The sequence below is a fragment of the Physeter macrocephalus genome, chromosome 14, assembly GCF_002837175.3.
Source record: "Physeter macrocephalus isolate SW-GA chromosome 14, ASM283717v5, whole genome shotgun sequence".
Taxonomy (NCBI): Eukaryota; Metazoa; Chordata; class Mammalia; order Artiodactyla; family Physeteridae; genus Physeter; species Physeter macrocephalus.
Genome location: NC_041227.1, coordinates 121,728,781 through 121,751,731, shown reverse-complemented (window position 1 = coordinate 121,751,731; position 22,951 = coordinate 121,728,781). Strand labels below are relative to the sequence as shown.

Genomic DNA, 22,951 nt, shown 5'->3' with positions numbered 1-22,951 from the left:
GGCAGTTATCTCCAGAAGGAACAGGATTGATAAGGGAAGTTAAAAGGAATTACTCTGTTTTCTCTATGTAATCCAGTACTACTTGAATTATTTCTATGGAAAATAATTCATGCATTACTTGAGTGATTCAATAAGTAAATAATAACTGAAATCTGCATTTTATAACAAAGCAGAAAATAGTTGAAGCAGACCAAGACTCATACAGAGGTATATTTTGCTTAGTTCATGGTTTAAGAAATTGAAGAAGCTTCTCAATTAACAAATCCCCTGAATCCAGAGCTTCTTTGACAAAGCTGAACTGGTGGTAGAGAAAAGGGTTCTACCCAGGCCAATTCAGTGTGACCTCTACATGCTGGGACAGAAGTCTGGGGTCTGCTTACCCTCCTCACCTGAAGGAGGGCAAGAAAGAGAAGGACAGAAATGGTCTTGCAAGAGGGCAAAGACAGAAAATCTTGCGATGAAGAGGGCATTTATACCCCCAGATTATCAGTCACACTCTGATAGCCAAGTGTCAAAGATACTAGGATATGCCTTCCTTATCAGAAGAAATTTGGTACTAGTTCCAATAGTCTCTTAAATCAGGGAGTCAGGCCAGTGTTATTTAAGAACACTTCATTTAAGAAACTTTACTTAAGAAAAGTAAATTACGACCTTTCAAATCTATAAAGTAAGGGGCGATTATTGATCAGTTTATTTGCAAAATAATTGACATACGATTCCTTTGAGTTTCTCTGATACACATAAGCATTTGTTTGCTGGGAGCAAAGAGATCTGAACCTAAACTGTGAGAAGTCACTCTGATCATTGAAAATCAATCAGTAATGAAGATGAATCATCTCCAAAAGTATAATCTGTCATTGTGTGTGTGTAATTGAATTTACTAAAAAATTGATTCATGTATAGATTTTGAGGTAATATACTTTGCTGCAGCAAGACATAGTGCATTCTACCAGATAACCTGAATAGGAACATTTTCACTTGATTAGGCTTTCCATAAATTATTGAGGAATATTGAAAATGTTGACATCATTTCCATAAGCGTGTATGGTATGCAGGGATAGTTCAGGATTTAGACAAAAGTATTGGACTGGCCTAAAAGTTCATTTGGGTTTTTCCATAAGATGTTATGGAAAAACCCAAATGAACTTTTAGGCCAGCCCAATATTTTCCTTCAGCATTGGCTGGAACCAAATTATCATCATCTTTTAGAGAACTACTAGAAATGTTCTTTGGTTTTTTTTGTTTTTTGGGTTTTTTTGGCCATGCTGCTCAGCTTGCAGGATCTCAGTTTCCTGACCAGGGATTGAACCCAGGCCACGGCAGTGAAAGCACTGAATCCTAACCATTAGGCCACAAGGGAACTCCCTAGAAATGTCATTCTTATGTGGTCTAATTGAGAGATTTTTTTTTTCTTTTAGATGAAATTTTCTGCAACTTTGTTTCTTAACTCTTCATTTTAAGAAAAAAGGGATCATGTTTCTAGAATAAGCAAAAATTCTAGAAAAGTATATCTTCTTACCTATTTGCAAATTGATGGTATCCATCTTCTAATGACCCCAAATAATCGATTTTAAAATAATGTTCTCTTTTTCTTTCTTACAGAAGTAATGCATATTTGATGTAGAAAACTTAGAAAATATAAATAAACAAAAAGGAGAAAATGAAAATTACCTATAATTCCAACTCCTCAAAACAATCACTGTTAACATTTTGAAGTGTACCCTTTCAAAAGTCTTTTTGAAATGTATATAATGCTTTTCTGGTAAAAAATGATTTCTTTTACCTCCAATTTTTTATTTAACAATATACCAAGGACATTTCTCTATAGTGTTAAATATCCTTCTGCATCATTTTTAACTGCTGCATAATACCATCAGGCCCCTGAGTTGTTTTCAATTTTTCACTATTATGAACAAGATAATAATGAGTATCTTTGTTATTAAATCTTTTTCACATCCATAAAAATTGAGATATCTTTGAAAGCCCATAGTCACACAGTTTAACCCTCTCTCTTAACATTGAGCTAATTAAAGATAAAGAATGATTTCCTTTCAGATTCACTAGAACAAGGAAATGAAACCGCCTTTGTTTTTGTTTTCAAAATTACTGGCATGCCAGCGAGGGGGGAAATAAAGTGTCTAATGAACATATGTATGAAGAAATATCTTTAAATTTTAAACTTTTAACTTAAAATGACCTAAGTATTCATTCCAGGTGTATTTGTGTTTAAGAAATTTTGATAACCAGCCATTGAAATTAAAGTGATTGTATTGAAAGGATGTTATTATTGTTAACTAAGACGCATTTGTTCTAATCACAAAGCAGCATCTCTTTACTGCTTTCCATTTACCTTGATTTTCTAAAAGAAAAGCATGCTCTTTGCTTGGCCAGACTGTTGCTTAGCTCTCTTGATACTTACATTGCTTCTGGACAGCATTTTTGATTAACAGTTTCGGGGTGTGGAGGGGGACCATCAGCTAAATAAAATAGCCCAGGTGTGGATTTAGAGCTGCTCTCCATCTTGGCCGCAAGACTACACTGAATTAATTCATAAACTTCTGGCAAGTCTACCCTTTAGAACTGAAGAGACTCTCACATGACACACATGGATTGATATAAAAAGACACCGGACCACATGATGCAGAAACGACTTAAGGAAAAATTCCAGCTGTAAATACCTGCTCTACATACCCACCAAGCTAACTAGTGACCAAGGCAGTAGCTTGATTAACCAATTGTTGTGCACGTACCATTCATTGTAAAGAGTCATGAAGTTAAATTCTGCCGTGAGAGTCTCAGAAGAATGCCCATCTGGGGAAATGGCAAATAAAACGTTGTAAAATAACCACGGAGTGGAGTGCGGAGTGGAGGATAAAGCAACAGCAGTATTTAATGTGAGACTAATTGTTATTTTTATGTTTCACCTATTGAAGATAACAGGTTCTTTGTTGAAGTTTTTTATCCGTTGGATTTAGACAAGGCTTCTCAACCTTGGCACCATTGACATTTTGGACCAAATCATTCTTTGCTGGGGAGGCAGGGAGGACTGTGCACTGTAGGATGTGCCACAGCATCCCTGGCCTCTACCCACTACATGCCAGTGGCACCTCCACCCCAGTTGTGACCACTAAAAATGTCACAAAACTGTCCCCTGTTGAGAACCACTGGATTAAGAAATTATCATTCTGAAATACTGAAAAAGTGAAGACTCAGGCCCAACATCATAATGTCGGGTCATTTTATTTAGAGATCAGTGTGGGTAGAAATAGTCCTAGCCATCTTTGTGCTATTATGCTAGACTTGAAGTTCAGTGCAGACCTGTACTCTCTGACACCATGTATTCTGTGCAAAAATACCTCTCTGTGTGAGCATTGCACCACATCTCTCTGGTAGCAGTGAACATCATTTCTCTATCCTCTATGCCATGTCTCTTAACAATAGCAATGAAAGTGTCCTTTCTGTTGCTGAATGCATTGTTGTAAAGAATCTCCAAATCTATTTTGAAAGGTATATGGAAGGTAAGTATTAGACCACACAAACCTGACCCTGTCCCTTAAAGGGATCTTCTAACCATGCTTTTAGGAGATCTCAGGCTACAGCCCTATCCACGAGCTAATGCTTTCTACCCACCTAGCTCACTTTACAAGAATCACCCCTAAATAATTTCCACTCTTCTCAGTTCTAAGACTATTTTGACTTAACTTCCTTGTATTCACTCCCCCTTTGGCTGGTTTAGCTAACTTTATGATTGACTCTTCATAAAGTTAGTGAGTTCCCTGCTTTTTACTCCTCTCTTTGGCTTCTGCTAAGCTGCCACCTTCCCCTGAAGTCTCCCCCATTGAAGGTTTGCATTTAATAACGGAAGTTGCCAACATCTTGACCTTCTTTCAGATATGACAATGGATGATGTTCGGGAATACGAGAAAAACATGCATGAACAAACCAACATAAAAGTTTGCAATCAGCATTCCTCCACTGTGGATGACATAGAGAGCCAGGCCCAAACAAGTGTATGTAGAATTTTTAAAACATGTTGCCCACCCTTTACCAAACGTGCACATAAACTGATCTTTGAAAAGACTTCAAATGCATCAATTCTCAAACTTCCACAAAAAAGCGTCGTCGCCCAGAGGCTGTTGGTGAAGAACCTGAGCTGGGTCTTAATTGGACAGTGTTACCTCTTGCTTCCAGACATTTCCATTCTTTAAAGCCGCTTGACTCTGGGGTTATTTCGGTCATAAAACCAAGAGCATGTAGAGTGGAAACATTGTGTGGCCTGCACCACAAAAGAACAGAGGGGTAAAAACGGACGTCATAAGAAAGCTAGACCATCAATGCCAATAACTTTTAAAGACATAGTTAGCACTCAGTCATTCATTTAAGTCATTCATTCTGGCGCATCTAGTGTTTTAGGTTTCTTTACATTTGCTACGAAATGCTTTCTAGGGCTTTTTATGGCTGTCTTACCCAATCACTTCCTTTTTACTTAGGTTCATGTCCAAATGGGGCTGCCGTCTATGCATACATACTGGCTGAGCAGTGAAGGTGTGGTGAGCTAGATCTAGCCCGGGACTTAAGCATCAGAGAACCTGAGGTTATTTAATGGCACATTGGTGATTGAGAGCTGACCGTACGGTGTATGCCAGCATCTTAAATATAGTTCTATCTCAATCGTTCGTGCTAATGAAGAGGAGTGACAGATAACAAAGAAAAATGTAATCGCCAAGTCATTTAAATGTATCTTTGGCCAGAGCTGTGATCTCTTTGGGTGCCAGCTTGAGCCCACATGTCTGTTAGCCCCAGAATAATACACGTTAGATATTTAAGAAATTGACAGCATAGTTATAGAAAATTGACAGATGGCTATTGTTGTAAATGCTTTAGATGTGCAAAGACCTTTGGTTGCACTTTGGAAATTTCTAGTGAACTTTTGAGAGCATGTCTTTGGAATGTGCCCTGTAAGACCTATGCGCTGCTATTGGATGCATGTGACTGCCCTTGAGGTTGAAATGGCCCTAACTCTTCCTCCGCATTTTGGATTCAGTGATTGGATTTGCAAAAAGCTGTTTGGATCAGGAGGTGTTCCTCTGTAGGCACCGACCAGTTCCTATAGGACTTCCCCCTTCCTCTCTCCCTGTTCTAAAGTTAGAAGTGCTCATTAAGGAAACTGTCCTTGAATTTCTATCACTTTCAATTACCTTTTCTTTAGGAATGTTAGACACCTGTTCCCTCTCAGCTGCTCTCTGAAAGCCACTCACTATATATAAGCACCACAAGACAAAGGAAGCCAGAGGAAAGGGGAAGATGCCAGGTAGCCAAAGGATACTAAACAGTGCTTTCCTCATTCTAAGTTCTTACACCTTATTGAATTTGTTACAATATTGCTTCTGTGTTATGTTTTGGTTTTTGGGCCCGGAGGCATGTGGGATCTTAGTTCCCAGGCCAGGGATGGAACCCTCACCCCCTGCATTGGAAGGCGAAGTCTTAACCACTGGACCACCAGGGAAGTCCCAACGTGGTTATCTTTAAATGCTTACCACCATTTCCCTTATTCTTTGAATTCCATCAAATTGGGGGTCATTTATTTTTCTATATTTCTCTTCTCTATCATAATGAAAAAGTTGAAATCAAGGGGCTGCTGTCCATCACGAATAAAAACTGCATGGGTGCTCAGTAAATTTAAATCATTGACCTGAGTAGAGACAAACTAGATTGAAATCAGGCAAAATGAACATCCATGGCCACGGGCAATAAGGAAATAACAGTCTCCTGTTCAGTTGAGTAGGTTCAATACTTTCAAGGAAGAGAACTTCTAAGAAACTCTGAACGGGAGTGTAAAATCAAAATTCTGTACTTTGGATGATTTCTGCCCCCTGCTGGATGTGTGGAGTAGAGCACTACATTCAGCCACTTGTATAGAAAACCTGATTTTTCAGATAATATCATTTGTTATAGCAGAAACATACTGCTGAGATTTTGCTGAAATTCACTGAAATTTTTCTGAGTCTCAATATGTTTTTATTTTTTATTTTTCCTATACTTTTTTTAACATCTTTATTGGAGTATAATTGCTTTACAATGGTGTGTTAGTTTCTGCTTTATAACAAAGTGAATCAGCTATACATATACATATATCCCCATATCTCTTCCCTCTTGCGTCTCCCTCCCTCCCACCCTCCCTATCCCACCCCTCTAGGTGGTCACAAGGCACCGAGCTGATCTCCCTGTGCTGTGCGGCTGCTTCTCAATTTTGTTTTGAAATACCTCCTTTTAAAGAACTTAATCTTATTTCTGAGCTTGTTTAATAGTCTTAGTATTTTTTTTAAGTGGTAAGTTTACAGGTACAGTTCTTGCTATATTCTGAATTTCATATTCTGTCAACACAGGCATAATTTTTTACTTCCTTTGTAAGAACTTTTTCCTTTCAGAACATTTTAATAATTGTTCCCAGGAAATCCTCTTAAGGATTTTGTTTTTTGCTCAATATTCCTGGTTTGCTCATATGTTATGATATGACACTGTCTCTCTCTGTCTGTCTCTGTCTCTCTCTGTCTGTCTCTCTCTCTCTGTCTCTCTCTCTCTCTCTCTTTATATATATATATATCTCCTAATGATTAATACTAGATTAACTCCATAGTTAGTATTTCCAAAGGGGCTCTATGTTTCATACTAGTTTATGTGGTATCATCTAATGCGGTATCACCTACTAAGTTCATGGGAGAGGCCACAAATGAAAAATGGGTCTCTGGAGGCTAAAACAGATGTAGAAATCCATGGGCAGCAGATTTCACATTTTACAAGCTTTTAGGCCTTCACTGAGCTTTTTCTAATATGCCCAGTTACCTGTTTTCCCTGTTACCAGTAATAAAATTGGCAAAGGATACCAGGGATAGCCAGACTGAGAGTAATTAATAATAACCATAATAGTAGTAGTAATAATAATAGTTTCTAAGAATGAGAGAAGAGATACTAAACTATATAAAGCAAACCGGCCCTAAGAAAGAAGGCATCACTGTATTGTAACACAGTGATATTCTTTCAGTGTGTTATGTCTAAAATGTAGTAAGTGTATATAATATGTTATTCACTGTAGTTACATTAGGGAAGGATTTACATTTAAAGGAATTTTTTTTTTTTACTTTCTCGTGTAATAACATTTCAGGTATTTGGGAAGTCTACACCACCTGACAATGCCTGTTAAATGAGGCGCCACTGAATTTATTTCTTGAATGACAAATAATTCTCTTTTTTCTTTTAAATAAAATTCTCACCCATTATGTGATACTATCCTTTTGTTCTCTGCTCTTTTTGTTTTTATGTTTCCTTGAGAAATGGTGTTTTTTTTTGGTTTTGGGATAGTTAGAGTTTGTTGTTGTTGTTGTCATATATCTTACTTGTTTTTTAAGAAGAAATAATTAAAACACAGCGTATGAAAAATCTCAGGGTGGATACACAGTTAGGAAACAAGTAACCCCTAGAATGCAAAAAGTATATTCATTGAATAAGAGGATAGCATGTTGAAAAATTCTGATGATCTGCCTATTTACCCTATAAAGGTGAACTTATATTTTCACGATCTAAAGTGGATAACAGTATGTATCATTTTGGGGCCATTGATTGCTTTAATAATCTTCCCTTTATAGAAAAGATGGCCAGGTCTAATAATAGCTCTGCATACCATACCATGCGCACAACACACAGACACACACAGCTCCGGTGTGCTTCTGTACTCTCCTGATAAGTTCTTTTTTCAGAATACTTAAAGTACTCACTGAAAAGTGCTTTGGAAAATCTTGGATGGTTACTCATAAAGGAATTTTTTTTTTCAGAGGTCTGCCTCAGTAAAAAGAAAAAAATTCAGGGCTTAGCATTTCGATGATAATTTGGGTTTATAATCTGGAGAGATCCCCTTATCATAGAGTTCTGATGGGTCCTTTAAAAACAGGCAGAGAGATAAATCCATTTGCATCTCTTCTAAATACCTGCTCATTTTTTTCTTCTTCCTGTTTTTTTCCTTTAAGACATGACAATGGATGAAGTCCGAGAATTTGAACGAGCCACTCAGGAAGCCACCAACAAGAAAATTGGCGTTTTCCCACCTGCCATTTCTATCTCCAGCATTCCACTGCTGCCTTCCTCAGTCCGCAGTGCCCCTTCCAGTGCTCCATCCACTCCTCTCTCCACAGATGCACCAGAATTTCTGTCAGTTCCCAAAGATCGGCCCCGGAAAAAATCTGCCCCAGAAACTCTCACGCTTCCAGACCCTGAGAAAAAAGCCACCCTGAATTTACCTGGCATACATTCTTCAGATAAGCCATGTCGGCCCAAATCAGAGTAACTTCATAATATTTCATGGGGTTTTATATTTTCAGTTTGGGTCTTGTTTTTTTGGTTGTTTTTTTTTTTTTTAATAATCTGATATAGAAAAAGACTGCTTTGTCACTCAAACATGTCCCTTTGACCTCCTGAGTGTGCATGTAGTTAAGTAATTTCACATATGATTCCTTAAGTATGCCACACGGCGTCATATTAAATGTAAAATGTAAGACTTGCAAAGGACAGAAGGGATCTTCTGTAGCCACAGCTGGATGCCAGGGAGGAAGCCTTGTATATTGGGCATTTGATGAGGTTGGCATGGACTTCAAGGGTAAATAAATGAAAACTTTGCACCACTGTGTTACAAGGTGTAGTGAAATAGTGAAGTCAGTTTCCTCCCATCAAACCTGAAATTCTCAAAAATATTCTCAGGCGTAACATACCTAATTGTTAAATTTTGAACTGCTCCTTTACCAATACTTGAATAGCAGTAGTTACTGAGATTCCTATTTGGGTTAGTCTAACTCAGGATTTGGGGCCTAATTAACTCCTTAAAATTTTTGGAAATTTTAATTATCAACGTGTAAAGGCTCCAAGTGCAATTAACAATAACTTATTTATACCTTTCACAGAATTTAATAAAGATTCCACTTGTTTCTGTCTTTTAATAACTTTCCCCTTCGTGCCCTTGTGGCCTCAGAAATCTTTAAGAATTACATGGATGAATGTGACCATAACTGTCTGATTTGGGGACGGTTTGGTTTAGGAACCAAGAGGCCCAGGTGAGGCAAACGTCTTTGTTTTTCTACAGGTACCAACGAACCTTGACCTATCACCTTCCGTCATCCTTTAAGATTCTCAGAATTTGCAATTAATTGAGTAGACTTCATTGACTCTTTGCCCATTCAAAGAAGTTCAAGGCTAGAGTAAGCTACCTGGACTTTAACACTGTCAGAGTTGTCTCCCATCCCCTTCCTCATTTTACTCTTAATAACATCCAGACCTCCCTGGAACGGATTGCCCATCACTAGACCTTAGAAAACATTGTCATCCTCTTGCTCCTTACTTGAAATCCAAATATTGGGGATGTCACAAAAGTCGAGTGAATACAGTCAAGTGGGAGGAGAAAGTGAGCTGAGTGGTTGATTCCTATCTGTAGAGTAAAAAGGAAAAGTGATAAAAGATGCCCCTCTGTCTAGCTTTCTTTTCTGAGAGTACTGGTAATGCAAGATTAGAGTCGAGGTTGACGGGAGACAAGATCACTCACCAAAGTGGCAGAAAGAGAGCTCTCCTTTGATCTAAAGAGAAGACTCTGCCACCTTCGCACCTCAATGCCTTTAAACACAGGAGGAAGAGCACACAGAATCTAGCATTTCCTTTTGTCCTCCAAGAGAGGAAGAGAACAAGGTAATTGGGCAACTCCAAGGCCCCAGCTAGCCTTCCTGACCGTAACCTCCAACCTCAGGAAAGGGACCTTCCCCAAACACAGATTCCAAAGGAAACAACATAGACCAAGGAGGGTATCCTCCTCCTCTTACACAGCCTCTCAGCCAGTGGACCCTGCCTGCTTCTCTCTCTGAGCCCAGCACTCTGCTTAGTGTCCTTCCAGTTGACAAACTCTCCCAAGGTGCAGGTGCCGGCCCCACGAGCCCAGCACCAAGTGTTCTAAGTCATATGTCAGATTGTCAAGATCATTTCTTTATCTCTAGGTTGACATTTAGCTTACTAAATAAATAAATAAACCCAGAACTCAAAGGGAACCCGTTGCAAATAGCTTAGATCAACAGTGCATCTCTTCCCTAAGAATGACAGCACCATAGTAAGACACCGCCTTTGCATGGTATGGTAGCATGATTTTTGCTTGTGGGAAAACTCAATCTTTTATCAAGACCTCTTGGACTTCTCAATGGCTCCCTTTCGACACAGTAGCACTTAACAAGAATGTTTCCCTTTGGAAGTAAAATTCTCCTTTCAGAAGCCAGTGATATAGTGTGTATATTTGCTTACCATTTGCAAGCTGAAATCAGGATGGGGTGGGATCGTGATTTTTGCATGGAATGAATTTATTTTGTGTGTGTTTGTTCACACATCTGGACCTAGTTTTTCTGTTGATGCCATTGCTAATTTTCCATTTTTGTAAAGTAGCTTCTGCTATCAAGGTCAGCAATTCTATATGCTTTAGAAAGCTAATTTCTGGTTTCCTACTGTGAGTTTTCTTTCCCTTATAGCCAGTACAATGCCACAGACATTACTTGCAAAACTACCACTGATAGTGTGATTCTTAGCCAACAAATATGTGTGCTCTTAAAGTATGTTCAGTTTTTCTGTCTACATGTGGTTTGTGTGCATTTTAACGGGGGGGAGGGGTGCAGATATTCCTTTAGCTGCTTTGAATATTTAATCCAGTCATCACAAGGCATAAATGACTTCAGTATTTTATTTGTCTTGATTTTCAAGTGTCATTTCACAGTCTCCATACATGAATTTGTTTATTGTGGGGTACAAGTCTGCAATGAATGTGTATATAGAACATTATTAATTCCTATAAGGCTGGAAATTAAATGGCTGCATGATGGAAATTTAGAAGAGAAAAAAAGCAGAAACTTGAGTTCATTAAGCATGTTTGGGGGAAGAATAGAATCTTAACTCAGTGCCTCTGTCTGCAATGTGGAAACCTTCAACCTTGTTCACCAAAATTGTATTATACCTGTATATATATAAGTATAGTGAATCCGACACCACCAGTTTTAAGTCTCTGGTAGCCAAATTAAAATAAATAATCCACAGAATAACAAGTATGTTCACCCGATCTTTGTCTCTCATGTTAGTGGAGACCGTCAAAAATGACCATAAATTTCATTACTCTGGATGGACTTCAAATTACAAAATGCCCTTGTGCTTTTCATTGGCTATAGTACAGCACTGTTGCTTTAGCTGTGCTTTCCCAGGATAAGAAGGCCTTGGTGTTTTTACCGCATAAACTTTGTCAGAAGTCAGCTCTGAAGACCATTCATTTTCCTACCTTTGGGCTGGAATAAGACAAAGCAAAGAAGAAGCATAACAACAAAGGAGTCCGTGACATTTTTGTTACTACATGATAACCAAAACAATACGAGTTCACTGGTGAACGAATTTATAAACCCTTCCGTTTTGGTCTTGCATTTGTGTGAGGGAAAATGGCTTTAATTTATTTGGAGGTATTTATTAGCCATGTTTTTGGTTGTGAAAATAAATCTCTAAATAGCACAATTGTGTGTGTCTAATGTAGACACTTAAAAAACACCAAAAGACCCCCAAAAGTTATTATGTGGTTTTCTTCCAAGACACTGTAATAAACAGTGACCTAAGAGAATAGATTCTGACACTTCTCAAGAAATCATTTTTCCCTGAAAATTTCAAGGCTAATGGATTTATGCGTATTTTAAAATTCTACTCGCCTTAGCATCTTTTCAATGGCTCAGAGACGATACGTACCTGGCTGGCATAGGTTAACAACAATTTTACTTTTCAGAAGGACCAGAGAATGATTTACTCCACGTGTAATATGTACTCAGATAATCCAATAGGGAGATTGTTTAAATAGTTTTAGTCCCTTTCTGATCATCTGATTCAGTAGGCTGGGTGACGATATGCCATCTAAGCCATGATTCTTGAAATTAAAGGAAAAAAAAACAGTGACTGCACTTGATCATAAATCATTTAAAACTATTCTTTCCTGCTGAAACCGAGTGTTACACAAGAGCACGGCAATGGCATACAGAGGCAACACATACCAGATTCTTCTGTGTTCTACCTTCAAAACAATCTGTTTCATTTGAAATGTAAGTGTTTAAGCTTTTTAGGAGTTAGTGCAACAAGAGAATGTGAATCTGTTGAGACCTTTCCAGATGCTGTTATTGTTACTTTGTCGTTAAGTTAACTAATGCTTTAGGATAAGCCTCTCAATGTTTTTGCTTAAAATCGAAAGCCTGTCTGTTGAATTGCAAGCCTCCCTTCAGTTTCTGTGTGTCACCAAGGAGAGGTTCTTTGAGTTGATGTTATACCTGTGCCACTTGTATGTAGCTTCAAGTGTAATTTTTAGTGTTTACATTTCAAGCTGAGCTCTTGACTAAATGAGTCAATATACCACTGCCACAGCTGAGGGACCAAGTTTTGAGATGCACAGTGTTATAGACAGCAAGCAAAGCAAACAAAATTGATCCTCACACACGCTATCCTCCTGTGTCATTTTATGGCTGTTTTGTGGTTTTTTTCCCAGTTATTTATTATTGAAAATAACTCACTTTTTCTTACGTTCTGTTGTAAATAAAGTACAAAGCAATCTTCTTTCCAAGTGTAGCTTCCTCTCTCTTTCTCAGATCTTCCCAAGGGAATGTTAACTATTGGGAACTTGGGGGTTGCTGGGAAAGAAGCTATCGAGGGAGAAAGAACAAGCCAAAGGCCGGTACTTACACCCAGTTCTAGGGGACTTGTGTGCAAAGAAGCCTGGCCTGCTAATAGGCGTATGGTGTCTTCAGGGCTGGGCCCTCGGTAAGAGATGCCTGGGTGCCAGCTCTAACTATCCAGCCAAAAAATACCCAAGGTGAATATAACCCAGTGGGAAACACATGCAGACTCATCCATCCACCCATCAGGTGCTTGGTTACCCCTCATCAAATGTGAGGCAAGAGTCTTGAGTGGTAACCAAGATAAAGCATCCCCCAGGGAATCTGTGGGAACACCACCTTAGGGGGACACCAGATTCTCTCCACAGCAGGGCAAGCCAGTTAAGCTGAGCTGAAATGACTCTGATCTGATGGTGGCTCCTCCATCTCAAGTAGCTCCTGTTGTTCACAAAAGGGTCCTCTGGGGACGGGAGGAGGAGCACAGAAATGCTTTAGCACCCACTTTTCAATAGTCTCCTTGGAGCTTAAGCAGAGACACACCTCTCCCTCCTATTCAATCCTGTAATGCATGTCAATATCCATATTATTTTTTTTAATTGAAGTACAGTTGATTTACAATGTTGTGTTACTTTCTGCTGTACAGTAAAGTGATTCAATTATACATATATATATATATATACATATTCTTTTTCATATTCTTTTCCCTTATGGTTTATCACAGGCTATTGAATGTAGTTCCCTGTGCTATGCAATAGGACCTTGTTGTTTATCCATTCTATATATAATAGTTTGCATCTGCTGACCCCCACCTCCCAATCCTCCCTCCCCCACCCCCCATCCCCCTTGGCAACCACAAGTCTATTCTCTATGTCTGTGAGTCTGTTTCTGATTTGTAGATAGGTTCATTTGTATTATTTTTTTAGATTCCACATATAAGTGATATCATATGGTATTTGTCTTTCTCTGTCCGGCTGACTTCACTTAGTATGATCAACTCTAGGCCCATCCATGTTGCTGCAAATGGCATTATTTCATTCTTTTTGATGGCCGAGTAATATTCTGTTGTATATAGGTACCACATCTTCTTTATCCATTCCTCTGTCGATGGACATTTAGATTGCTTCCACATCTTGGCTATTGTGAATAGTGCTGCTATGAACATAGGGGTGCTTGTATCTTTTCGAATTAGAGTTTTGTCCGGGTATATGCCAAGGAGCACCCACACTGTGTGCCTTAATCTCTGATCGTGCCAGGCCACAGCTTCCTCTAACAGTGCACCATAACTACCCTGAAGATTGTCGCCAGCTTATGTACACTAATTCAGTTAATTAAAACATGCTTGAGTTTCTAGCTGCAAATTCACCATTACCACTCCTGCCCTGCCATTTTTTTAAAAAATAAATTTATTTATTTATTTATTTTTGGCTGCACTGGGTCTTCGTTTCTGCGGCGCAGGCTTCAGCAGTTGTGCCACGTGCTGCCCTGCCTTTTCATTTGTTCTTCAAAACACATGAATTCCCACACAGAGTTGCTGGCTGAAAGCGAACTTGGTACAGCCAGGCTGGCTGTTTCTTCCTGGGGCCAAACTATATAGGTTGCCTGATGTTAAATGTATAGATATTTATCACATCACCAGTTTCCCTGTACAGCTTTTAATCATGATGTTATCTCATTTGAGTGTTACTCTTAGATTTCTGCACACCCACGTTCTTTTCTAAAACTTCCTGTTTCCTTCACTTTATTCACTTGGGATTTTTTGCCTCCAACTTCCAACTGTACCTTGGCCTCTCAGGTTTAAGATCAATCAGGTATCGTTTCTCCTAGCCCTGATCTGAAATATCCCTAAATGAAAATGTTAGTCTCAAGCCTGAAGCTTTGATGGCTTTGGAACAGCAATCAACCTATGTGTACGTGTACATTCGTGTGCGTGTGCGTGTGTGTGTGTGAGCCTGTAACTTGTGTGGCTGATCCAGACAAGCCCTGTTTACAAGTTTATTATATTGACTTTCTCTACTTAATTTTTAGCCCTCTAGTATTCCACACCTCCATAAATTCTCCCTTTTCTACAGCAGCTAACCTAGTAGGATATCTCATTCAAGTCCAAACATTTAACTACTTCTCCTTCACTTGGGAAAATTGGAAATGGCCTGGAACTAACTTTGCCTTAATGTTCTTGCCCGGTCCCAGCGTGGAAGACTTGAGCTAATAAGTAGCCAAAGAAACTGGACATGGCCTCAGGTCCTTCTGAATCCAGCCATTCGGTACAGCAACATTAAACAGCTAAATTAAACACCTGGAATTTAGGGGATAATTATGTTTAACTAGAAGTACCAGCTGTCTTCACTAAAGGCAGACACTAAGGACCGGGAATCATCATTTCCCCCTCTTTTAACTTATAGAAAGGAGATTTGGCCATCTGTTACTCAAGGGTGTTTGAGGGCAGACATATCTGGACCTTTGTGATTTTTTTAAAAAAATCGTATTCCAAAATAATTTTCCTGCTCCCAAGGGATTCTGCATGCAAGATGCTGACAGTTTACTGCTCTTTAGCAACCCTTGGGACTCATTCTGTGATCTTCAGCACACAAGTGATTATATTCAGAGCAGTCCAAAGACAGCTTGCTGCTCTCTGTGCGCAGTCTGCTGTTAAAGCCAGTCATCAGTATTAACGTGTGCTGTACCTCTTCCCAGAACACAAGTTGGAAATTTAGAAACATGTCTACGAGTTTGAATTTTCCCACTCTTATCTTAGGGTTATTCCATTTCTTTGCATCTTGTTAAAATCTATTATACAGACCCAAGATCGTGAATTTTCTTTTCACCTTCATTAAGTACTTTGGAATTTGCTCTTTCTTCTGTGCAAGGTAACTCATAGATGCATACCTTTCTACAAAACACTTCAAGGATTTTGAATTATTTTATAAACACCTTTACAATTGGTACATAGCATGGCCGTCATTTTCATAGCTGTGTAATATTCCATTGGGTTGGAAATCTATCATTTATTTAAACATTCCTTTAGTATTTGGCATATAGGTTATTTTCTGGATTTTGTTATCATATATAGGGTTGTTAGGAACATCTTTGTAATATAGTTTATGTCTTTTTTTAAAAGATTTTTTGAAGTGGACCATTTTAAAGTCTTTGTTGAATTTGTTACACTGTTGCTTCTGTTTTATGTTTTGGTTTTCTGGCCACATGGCATGTGGGATCTTAGCTCCCCGACCAGGGATCGAACTCGCACCCTCTGCTTTGGAAGGCGATGTCTTAACCACTGGACCACCAGGGAAGTCCCTATGCCCTCTTTCTAATTATTTGTTTTGGATAAATTCCCAGAAATTGAATTACTAGGTCAAAGGATATAAATATTTTTATGACTTTGAGTGTTTACTGACAATATCTCTTCTGTAGAAAACTGTACCAATTTACAATTCCACTGACAGCGTATGAATACGATCATTTGTCTTTTTAAACAAGTATTTATGGTTTTAAAAATTCACTTTTCTCCAGTTATTAAGCAATGGCTAGCATCCACTTCCCACGTAAGTCCTTTGTTTAATGTCTTAATACTGTCTTTTGGGGTGTTCATATGATGAAGGGAAAGTCTAGACAAAGAAGTTCTCTGATTTATTTAAATGTTCAGTGCCTTCCCTAGTTTAGAAATGTTGACTGGCTACTACAGAAAGAAAAGCATAAGGAATTGCATTTAATTGAATAAACAAACATCAATTTTTTTAATTTAATTTTTATTTTATGTAGGGGTATAGTTGATTTACAATGTTGTGTTAGTTTCAGGTGTACAGCAAAGTGGTGTTTGAGTGAGGCTCTTCCTTTCAACCACACGAGGTAGCTAAAAGCAGTTGGGAAGTAGGTTGAAATGTCATTTCTAAAAACAAGTTTTCCAAAGGAAACAAATGTAAGAAATGCAAATTTGTATTCCTTTTCTAGGACTTAAACAAACATTAACAACACCTCAAGTAAAAAGAATGATGTTTCAAGAATAAGGTGAAAGACGTTTCTGCTCGAAAAGAATGGTACAGATGAATCCGTGTAGACGTGCAAAACCTGCTTCATTTCCATGCATGCAAGTTGTAAAATAATTATGTTTTACTCCAGTAAAGAGAATTAAATGAGGGTGCTTCGATTTTTAAAACAACAACAACAAACTGACTAATTCAGATTATCTGGTGGGTCAATAGTGTGTTATATTCAGATTCTTTTGAGCAATATCATGTTATTGTCAGAATATAAAAATGTCAAAAAGTTCCCTTTTTTCTGATATGCTAGGTCTAACTTACATGTAGATGAAAAATCTTTTTAGCATAATAAGATACCCTCCCCAACCTGATGAATAGCTTTTGAGTCAGATCTGATTAATACACAGAAAAGTTTAAGAGAAAGGCAAAAACTTTGTTAATTTGTTTTGCTAAGTACTACCAGCACCTCAGCTGAAACTCTTCATTGATTCCTTTTAAATAAAATTAAACCAAATGTACCCAAAGAAGCATCCATAGCTTAAACATTAGCCTCTTCAAATCTGGATCCAAATATGAATCAATTATTTTCATTGTTTTGGGTGAGTTCCTTTCCTTCCCCTCCTCACTGCATCTTCCTTGATTCTTCAAGTGAAAACCAAGGAAAGGTGGATTAAAGAGTAGAATACCTCAAAATCTTCTGAGGGGACAATCTAAGAGTCTTTCTTCCCAGAGGGAGCATTGGAACCTATAAAGGGGACCCCTAAGATGTCACGTGGTATTCTCTTCTCTCCTATTTGGAGGCATTTGCTATTTTACTTTCCTCTAAAAGGTGGTCTCCAGCTCAAACATCTGGGTTATTCATAATGGCCGTACACATAATGGCTCTCTAACCCTAGTCCCAGCCTCCGTAATGCCTGCCACTGGGTCTCCAAGACCTTCCCTCAAATCCACCTCCTCATCGCATACCCCCACTGAGACAATGGAAGCCACCACCCTTGTCTAGATTCTAGCAGATAAAGATGTCTTTCTGGGACTTCCCTGGTGGCCCAGTGGTTGGGAGTCTGCCTGCCGATGCAGGGGACATGGGTTCGAGCCCTGGTCCAGGAGGATCCCACATGCTGCGGAGCAACTAAGCCCGTGCGCCACAACTACGGAGCCTGTGCTCTAGAGCCTGAGAGTCACGACTACTGAGCCCACGTGCCAAAAAAAGAAAGATGTCTTTCTGACATCCCAAACTCTAGAAAACATTTTCCTATTGAACCATGTTCTCTGGGGTTTTGAACACTAACATAAAGGTGATACTCATGGTCCTTCAGCTGCACTGAGGTTTGCCTGGTTTCCCTAAAGAGCGTGAGGAAATTTGGACTGAGTTCAGAACAACTGACTCTCAAACTAGCTTTGGGAACGTAGCTCTTCTAGAGTTTGGGGATTCCTCATGTGTGTGTGCATACTTTTAATAACACTTATAGATAGTAATTAAATGTAATTCAGGGAAGAAGTCATCTATTTTTTGAGATAATGAATTTAATTTTACTGGAATTAAATCTAATTTAGTTCCATAAAAAATAATTTCTTGATATGAAAACACTACATAAACTGCAAAATTCTAAGCATAAGTGGCCACTCTATTTCCAAACATTAAAATTTAGATGAGAAAAAAAACTAGGTATAGCTAACATTTGCCATGAAGACAGCCCCCCAAAAAAATGTTTAGCAGAAAAGTGGAAATGTTTGTGTCAAAAGCACCAACCCTCTTGCTCCTTTCCTACTGACTTCATTACTAAGACAAAACGTAAGTAATTTATAAATCTGTATTTATACAAAAAAAGGTAGTCAACTAAATGTGTAGGTTAAGAGTAGAATGAAATTATTTTGGAGGGCTGCTTGAGAAGGAGGGGCTTAGTTGCATTGCTTGTCTTTAATCCATACACAACCTCATACTTACTCATGGGACATGGGAGTGATGGGAAACAATTCCCAGAGAGCTGAACAGGGGCCTAGCCCAGACCCAGTTGACCTTTCCCTTAGCAGCAATTCCATAAAGAAGCCCATCAGTACCCACCCCCAGGCTGCCCCGTTTGCCAGACCAAATAGGGTTTAGGGGTGGAAAGAGTTTAAGCAGCCTCAAACCTCTTCTTTAGCCCCATCCCCCAAACACTGAGACAAACTATTAAGTTACCCTCCTCCTAGGCTGACCTGGGTGCCTTATCTTCAGCGTGCGTCCCCTCCTGGCCCTCCTTGTGAACTGGGTCACAAGGCCAATCTCTGCTTTGGTCCTCATTCCTCATTCTGGTCCTGATATAATTTATTCTATAAGCTAGTACAGTCTTTCATCCTTTTTTTCTTTTTCCTTTCCTTCCTTCCTTCCTTTTTTCCTTTCACGGCGCCTGTTATGTAGCAGACACTAGGAGAGCACAGGGGACACAGAAGTGAGCAAAAATAAATCTGGTCTCTCACCTTATTGTTTAATGGAAAAGATATATAATACTTACATAATCACACAAATAAATGTGTAACTGCTACTTGATACAGGGTCAGTGAAGGAAAGTTACATCCTACTAGGAGAGCATAGAACACGAGGAGAAGAGGGCTATTCAGTGGAGACAGATGTGAAAAGTATGCGGCAGTTAGTTGATTTAGGAGAAGCTAAAAGCATTCCCAGCAAAGGAAATAGCATGTACAAAGGCCCTGAGGTGGGAGAGGGCATAGCCTATTCCCAAACAATATAGCTTGAGTCAGGAAACAAGGGATATTTGATGAGAGATGAGGCAGGAAAGAGTAATAGGGGTCAGATCTTGCAAAGCCCTTGTGGAAAAGGTTGCCACATTTACCAAATAAAAATACAGGATGGGGACTTCCTTGGTGGTCCAGTGGTTAAGACTCTGCATTTCCACTTCAGGGGGCACGTGTTCGATCCCTGTTCGGGGAACTAAGATCCTGAGTACCGCATGGCATGGCCAAAAAAACCAGGATGCCATGTTGAATTTAATTTCGGATATGCAATGAATAATTGCATAGGATATATTTATACTAAAAAATTATGTGTTATCTGAAATTCAGATTCAACTGGGCATCCTGTGTTTTGTTTGGCAGCCCTACTTGTGGGTCGGGTAAGGATTTGATCTTGTTCATCCTGAGACCAAGGTATTAAAAGTATTTTAAGCAGAGGTGGCATAATCTGATTAGAATTCTAAATAGATCATACTGGCTACAGATTGGAAGGGGGCAAGTGGAGAAGCAGGGAGACAAGGAAGCAATTACAGTGGCCAAGTAAGAGGGGCTTGGACTTGAGGGGTGGCGGTGGAGAAGGAGACAGGTGAGCCACTGGAGCGAATTTTAGAAGATAAAATCAACAGCACTTGGGATCTACTCAGGTCCTTTAGACACCTTCCATGTGCCGATGAGGCCCAAATCTACATCTCCAACCTGAGCCTCTGCCAGGAGTGCCAGGATCCGATGACCTACCCACTTATTTGGCATCTCAAACTGAACACAGTCAAAATAGAACTCTGGGTCTACCTCCTCAAACCACTCCCTGCGAAATCATCTCCTTCCCCGTGTCAGTAAAGAACATCCCAACCCGGGCTTCCCTGGTGGCGCGGTGGTTGTGCGTCCGCCTGCTGATGCAGGGGAACCGGGTTCGCGTCCCGGTCTGGGAGGATCCCACGTGCCGCGGAGCGGCTGGGCCCGTGAGCCATGGCCGCTAAGCCTGCGCATCCGGAGCCTGTGCTCCGCAACGGGAGAGGCCACACAGAGGGAGGCCCGCATACCACAAAAAAAAAAAAAAAAAAAAAAAAGAACACCCCAACCCACCTGGTCCCTCAAGGCAAACATGCCCTTAATTCCTCTCTTCCTCTCACTGCCACACTCAATCCATCTGCCATCCTGTTGACCCAACCCACTAAATCCCATCCTGAATTGGTGCATTTTTTTCTATCTCCACTATTATCACCCACCACAAACCGCCATCTGTTGCATCTAGAAGAATGCCAGAGCCTCAAAACTGGTATATCTATTTCTACTTTTATTCACCTCTGAACCATTCTCCACTTGGGAGCAAGGATGATCTTTTCGAAACAGAAGTCAGACCTCAGCTTAAAACCCTTCAATGACTTCTTATTGCATTTACAATATGCCAACTCCTCATCTAGCTTACAGAGAGCCCTACAAAATTAAGGTCCCTGCCTGCCTCAATCTCATCATCATCTAGTCTCCCCCTCACCTGACCCCTTCTTGTCCATCAAATCTCAGTGGAAAGGTCTCATCTTTAGGGAGACTTTTCTTGAGCAGATTGTCTCTCACCACTGGATTGCGAGCTGTCTGAGAAGAGGAACTTCCCCTGTCTCCTTTGCTGTGGAATTCACAGCTCCTAGGCACTCATCAGTATTTGGGAAATGAACAAATGCATTGGTACAGTTTGGATCTGGGAGACAAGGGAGAAGTTTCAGGGGTTGCCAACCAGATCTGAAGCCCTGTCCTGCTCTTGCTTCACTGTGATCCTCAGTCCAGTGACTGGAAACTACTTCCGGTGGCCAGACCTTTCTCAGGGTGTTTATTCATTCACCTGCCAGCACTCCCTTTTCCAGAGCTCTGGTCACTCTTCAGGGCTCCCCTGGCTTCAACTTGGACCCTGGTGATGACAAGCTGCCCAGCCCAATCTCTTCCTGAAGATTGTTGGGTTCTGTGAGCATTTGACTCTGCCCACCCATCTAAAACCCCTCAACCCAGGTCTTTTCTCCCATTTCCCTATCCTATTACAATTAAACCACAAATGCTTGCTTGACCTCAAATTCCAAACACAGCCATTGGGTTTTGGCATTCACTGGGAGGGCACTAGCATTAGACTGAAATGTATACAGATTATGAAAAAAGAGCTTAGATTCTTCCTTTATCTCTGATATTTACTGTGGGAAACATCTTCAGAGGTGTCTGCCTGAGTGCCAGTAATATTGTCCAGTTCATTTCTGTGGCCTCAAAGGCATTTTGAGATTCTAAAACTGGAAAACATATCTCAGAGTAACTTAAACCTTTATTTAAGCACCACTAAAACTTCCATATAATGTGGAGATTTGGTAGAATATATATATCTACCATCCATCCTGTTCTCAGAATGGTGCTTCTAGAAATGTTCCTTTGGCAAAGCATTTACTATATCCCATTCAAGCAATGCACAAGTCATCAACTGGCAACCTTCCATGAAAAATCTATAATGGGTAACATTCTCCCTTTTGAATATGGGCAGGCATCCCTACTATATAATTAGACTTATTCATTGTATATTTATCACCTGATTCTATTCTAGGAATTGAATGTGAGAGGCAGTATCTTCCCCCAGCCTTCATAGCTAGGCAGCCAAGCAGCATAAACATGACAAACAATCCGGATAGAATTAACATCCACAGCTCACATTAAAATGTACAGGGTCGGGCTTCCCTGGTGGCGCAGTGGTTGAGGGTCCGCCTGCCGATGCAGGGGACACGGGTTCGTGCCCCGGTCCGGGAGGATCCCACATGCCGCGGAGCGGCTGGGCCCGTGAGCCATGGCCGCTGAGCCTGCGCGTCCGGAGCCTGTGGTCCGCAACGGGAGAGGCCACAACAGTGAGAGGCCCGCGTACCGCAAAAAAAAAAAAAAAAAAAAAAAAGAATTTACAGTAGGGAATTCCCTGGCGGTCCAGTGTTAGGACTCCACGCCCCCACTGCAGGGGGCACATGTTCCATCCCTGTTCGGGGAATTAAGATCCCACATGCTGCATGGTGAGGCCAAAGAAAAAGAATTTACTGTAGGTATTTGATTCTTTCATAATAGCTGCATAACCTCCTATCTCCTGTGTTATAATGCTGTGGCCACGAGCAAACACACACAAGGTGATCCGTGTGGATGCCTAATCTAAACTGATGTGGAGGCATTTTGCTTTGTGATGTAGCACATAGTACATATCTGTTAATAATTGCCTATTTACGTGGTTTCGCCCTAGAACATGCATAATTTATCTTTTTTGAGTTTTTATATTACTGATTGAATCAGTCATGTTCATCTTAAAAATCTCTCCCAGAAATGGTCTTGCCAAAAATTGCCCAGAGGGATCTTGAACGTCACCTGCTTCATCAGACAAGTTTGAATTTCCTGTAAGATGGAGAGATTTCCCCGCGGGTGCTCAGAGAGCCAGCGGGGACAGACAACCTGGGAGGCCCAAAAGGCCGCAGGGACTAGACCTTTGTGGCGGGTTCTGAGAAGCAGGGGGTATTAGGCATTTCAGTTAGGTAAGCATGTTAT

At 40.0% G+C, this 22,951-nt stretch overlaps 1 protein-coding gene across 1 annotated transcript in view; it reads left to right on the top strand.

The window, feature by feature from the left end:
* Nucleotides 1-8,154, top strand: part of PITPNC1 (phosphatidylinositol transfer protein cytoplasmic 1) — a 136,168-nt gene extending 128,014 nt beyond the window's left edge. The window contains exons 9-10 of the mRNA XM_055089801.1: nt 3,892-4,010; nt 8,022-8,154. Of these exons, the coding sequence (XP_054945776.1) occupies nt 3,892-4,010; nt 8,022-8,027 (125 nt within the window). The 3' untranslated portion in view covers nt 8,028-8,154. The remainder of the gene's footprint in view (nt 1-3,891; nt 4,011-8,021) is intronic.
* Nucleotides 8,155-22,951: the final 14,797 nt, after the last annotated feature.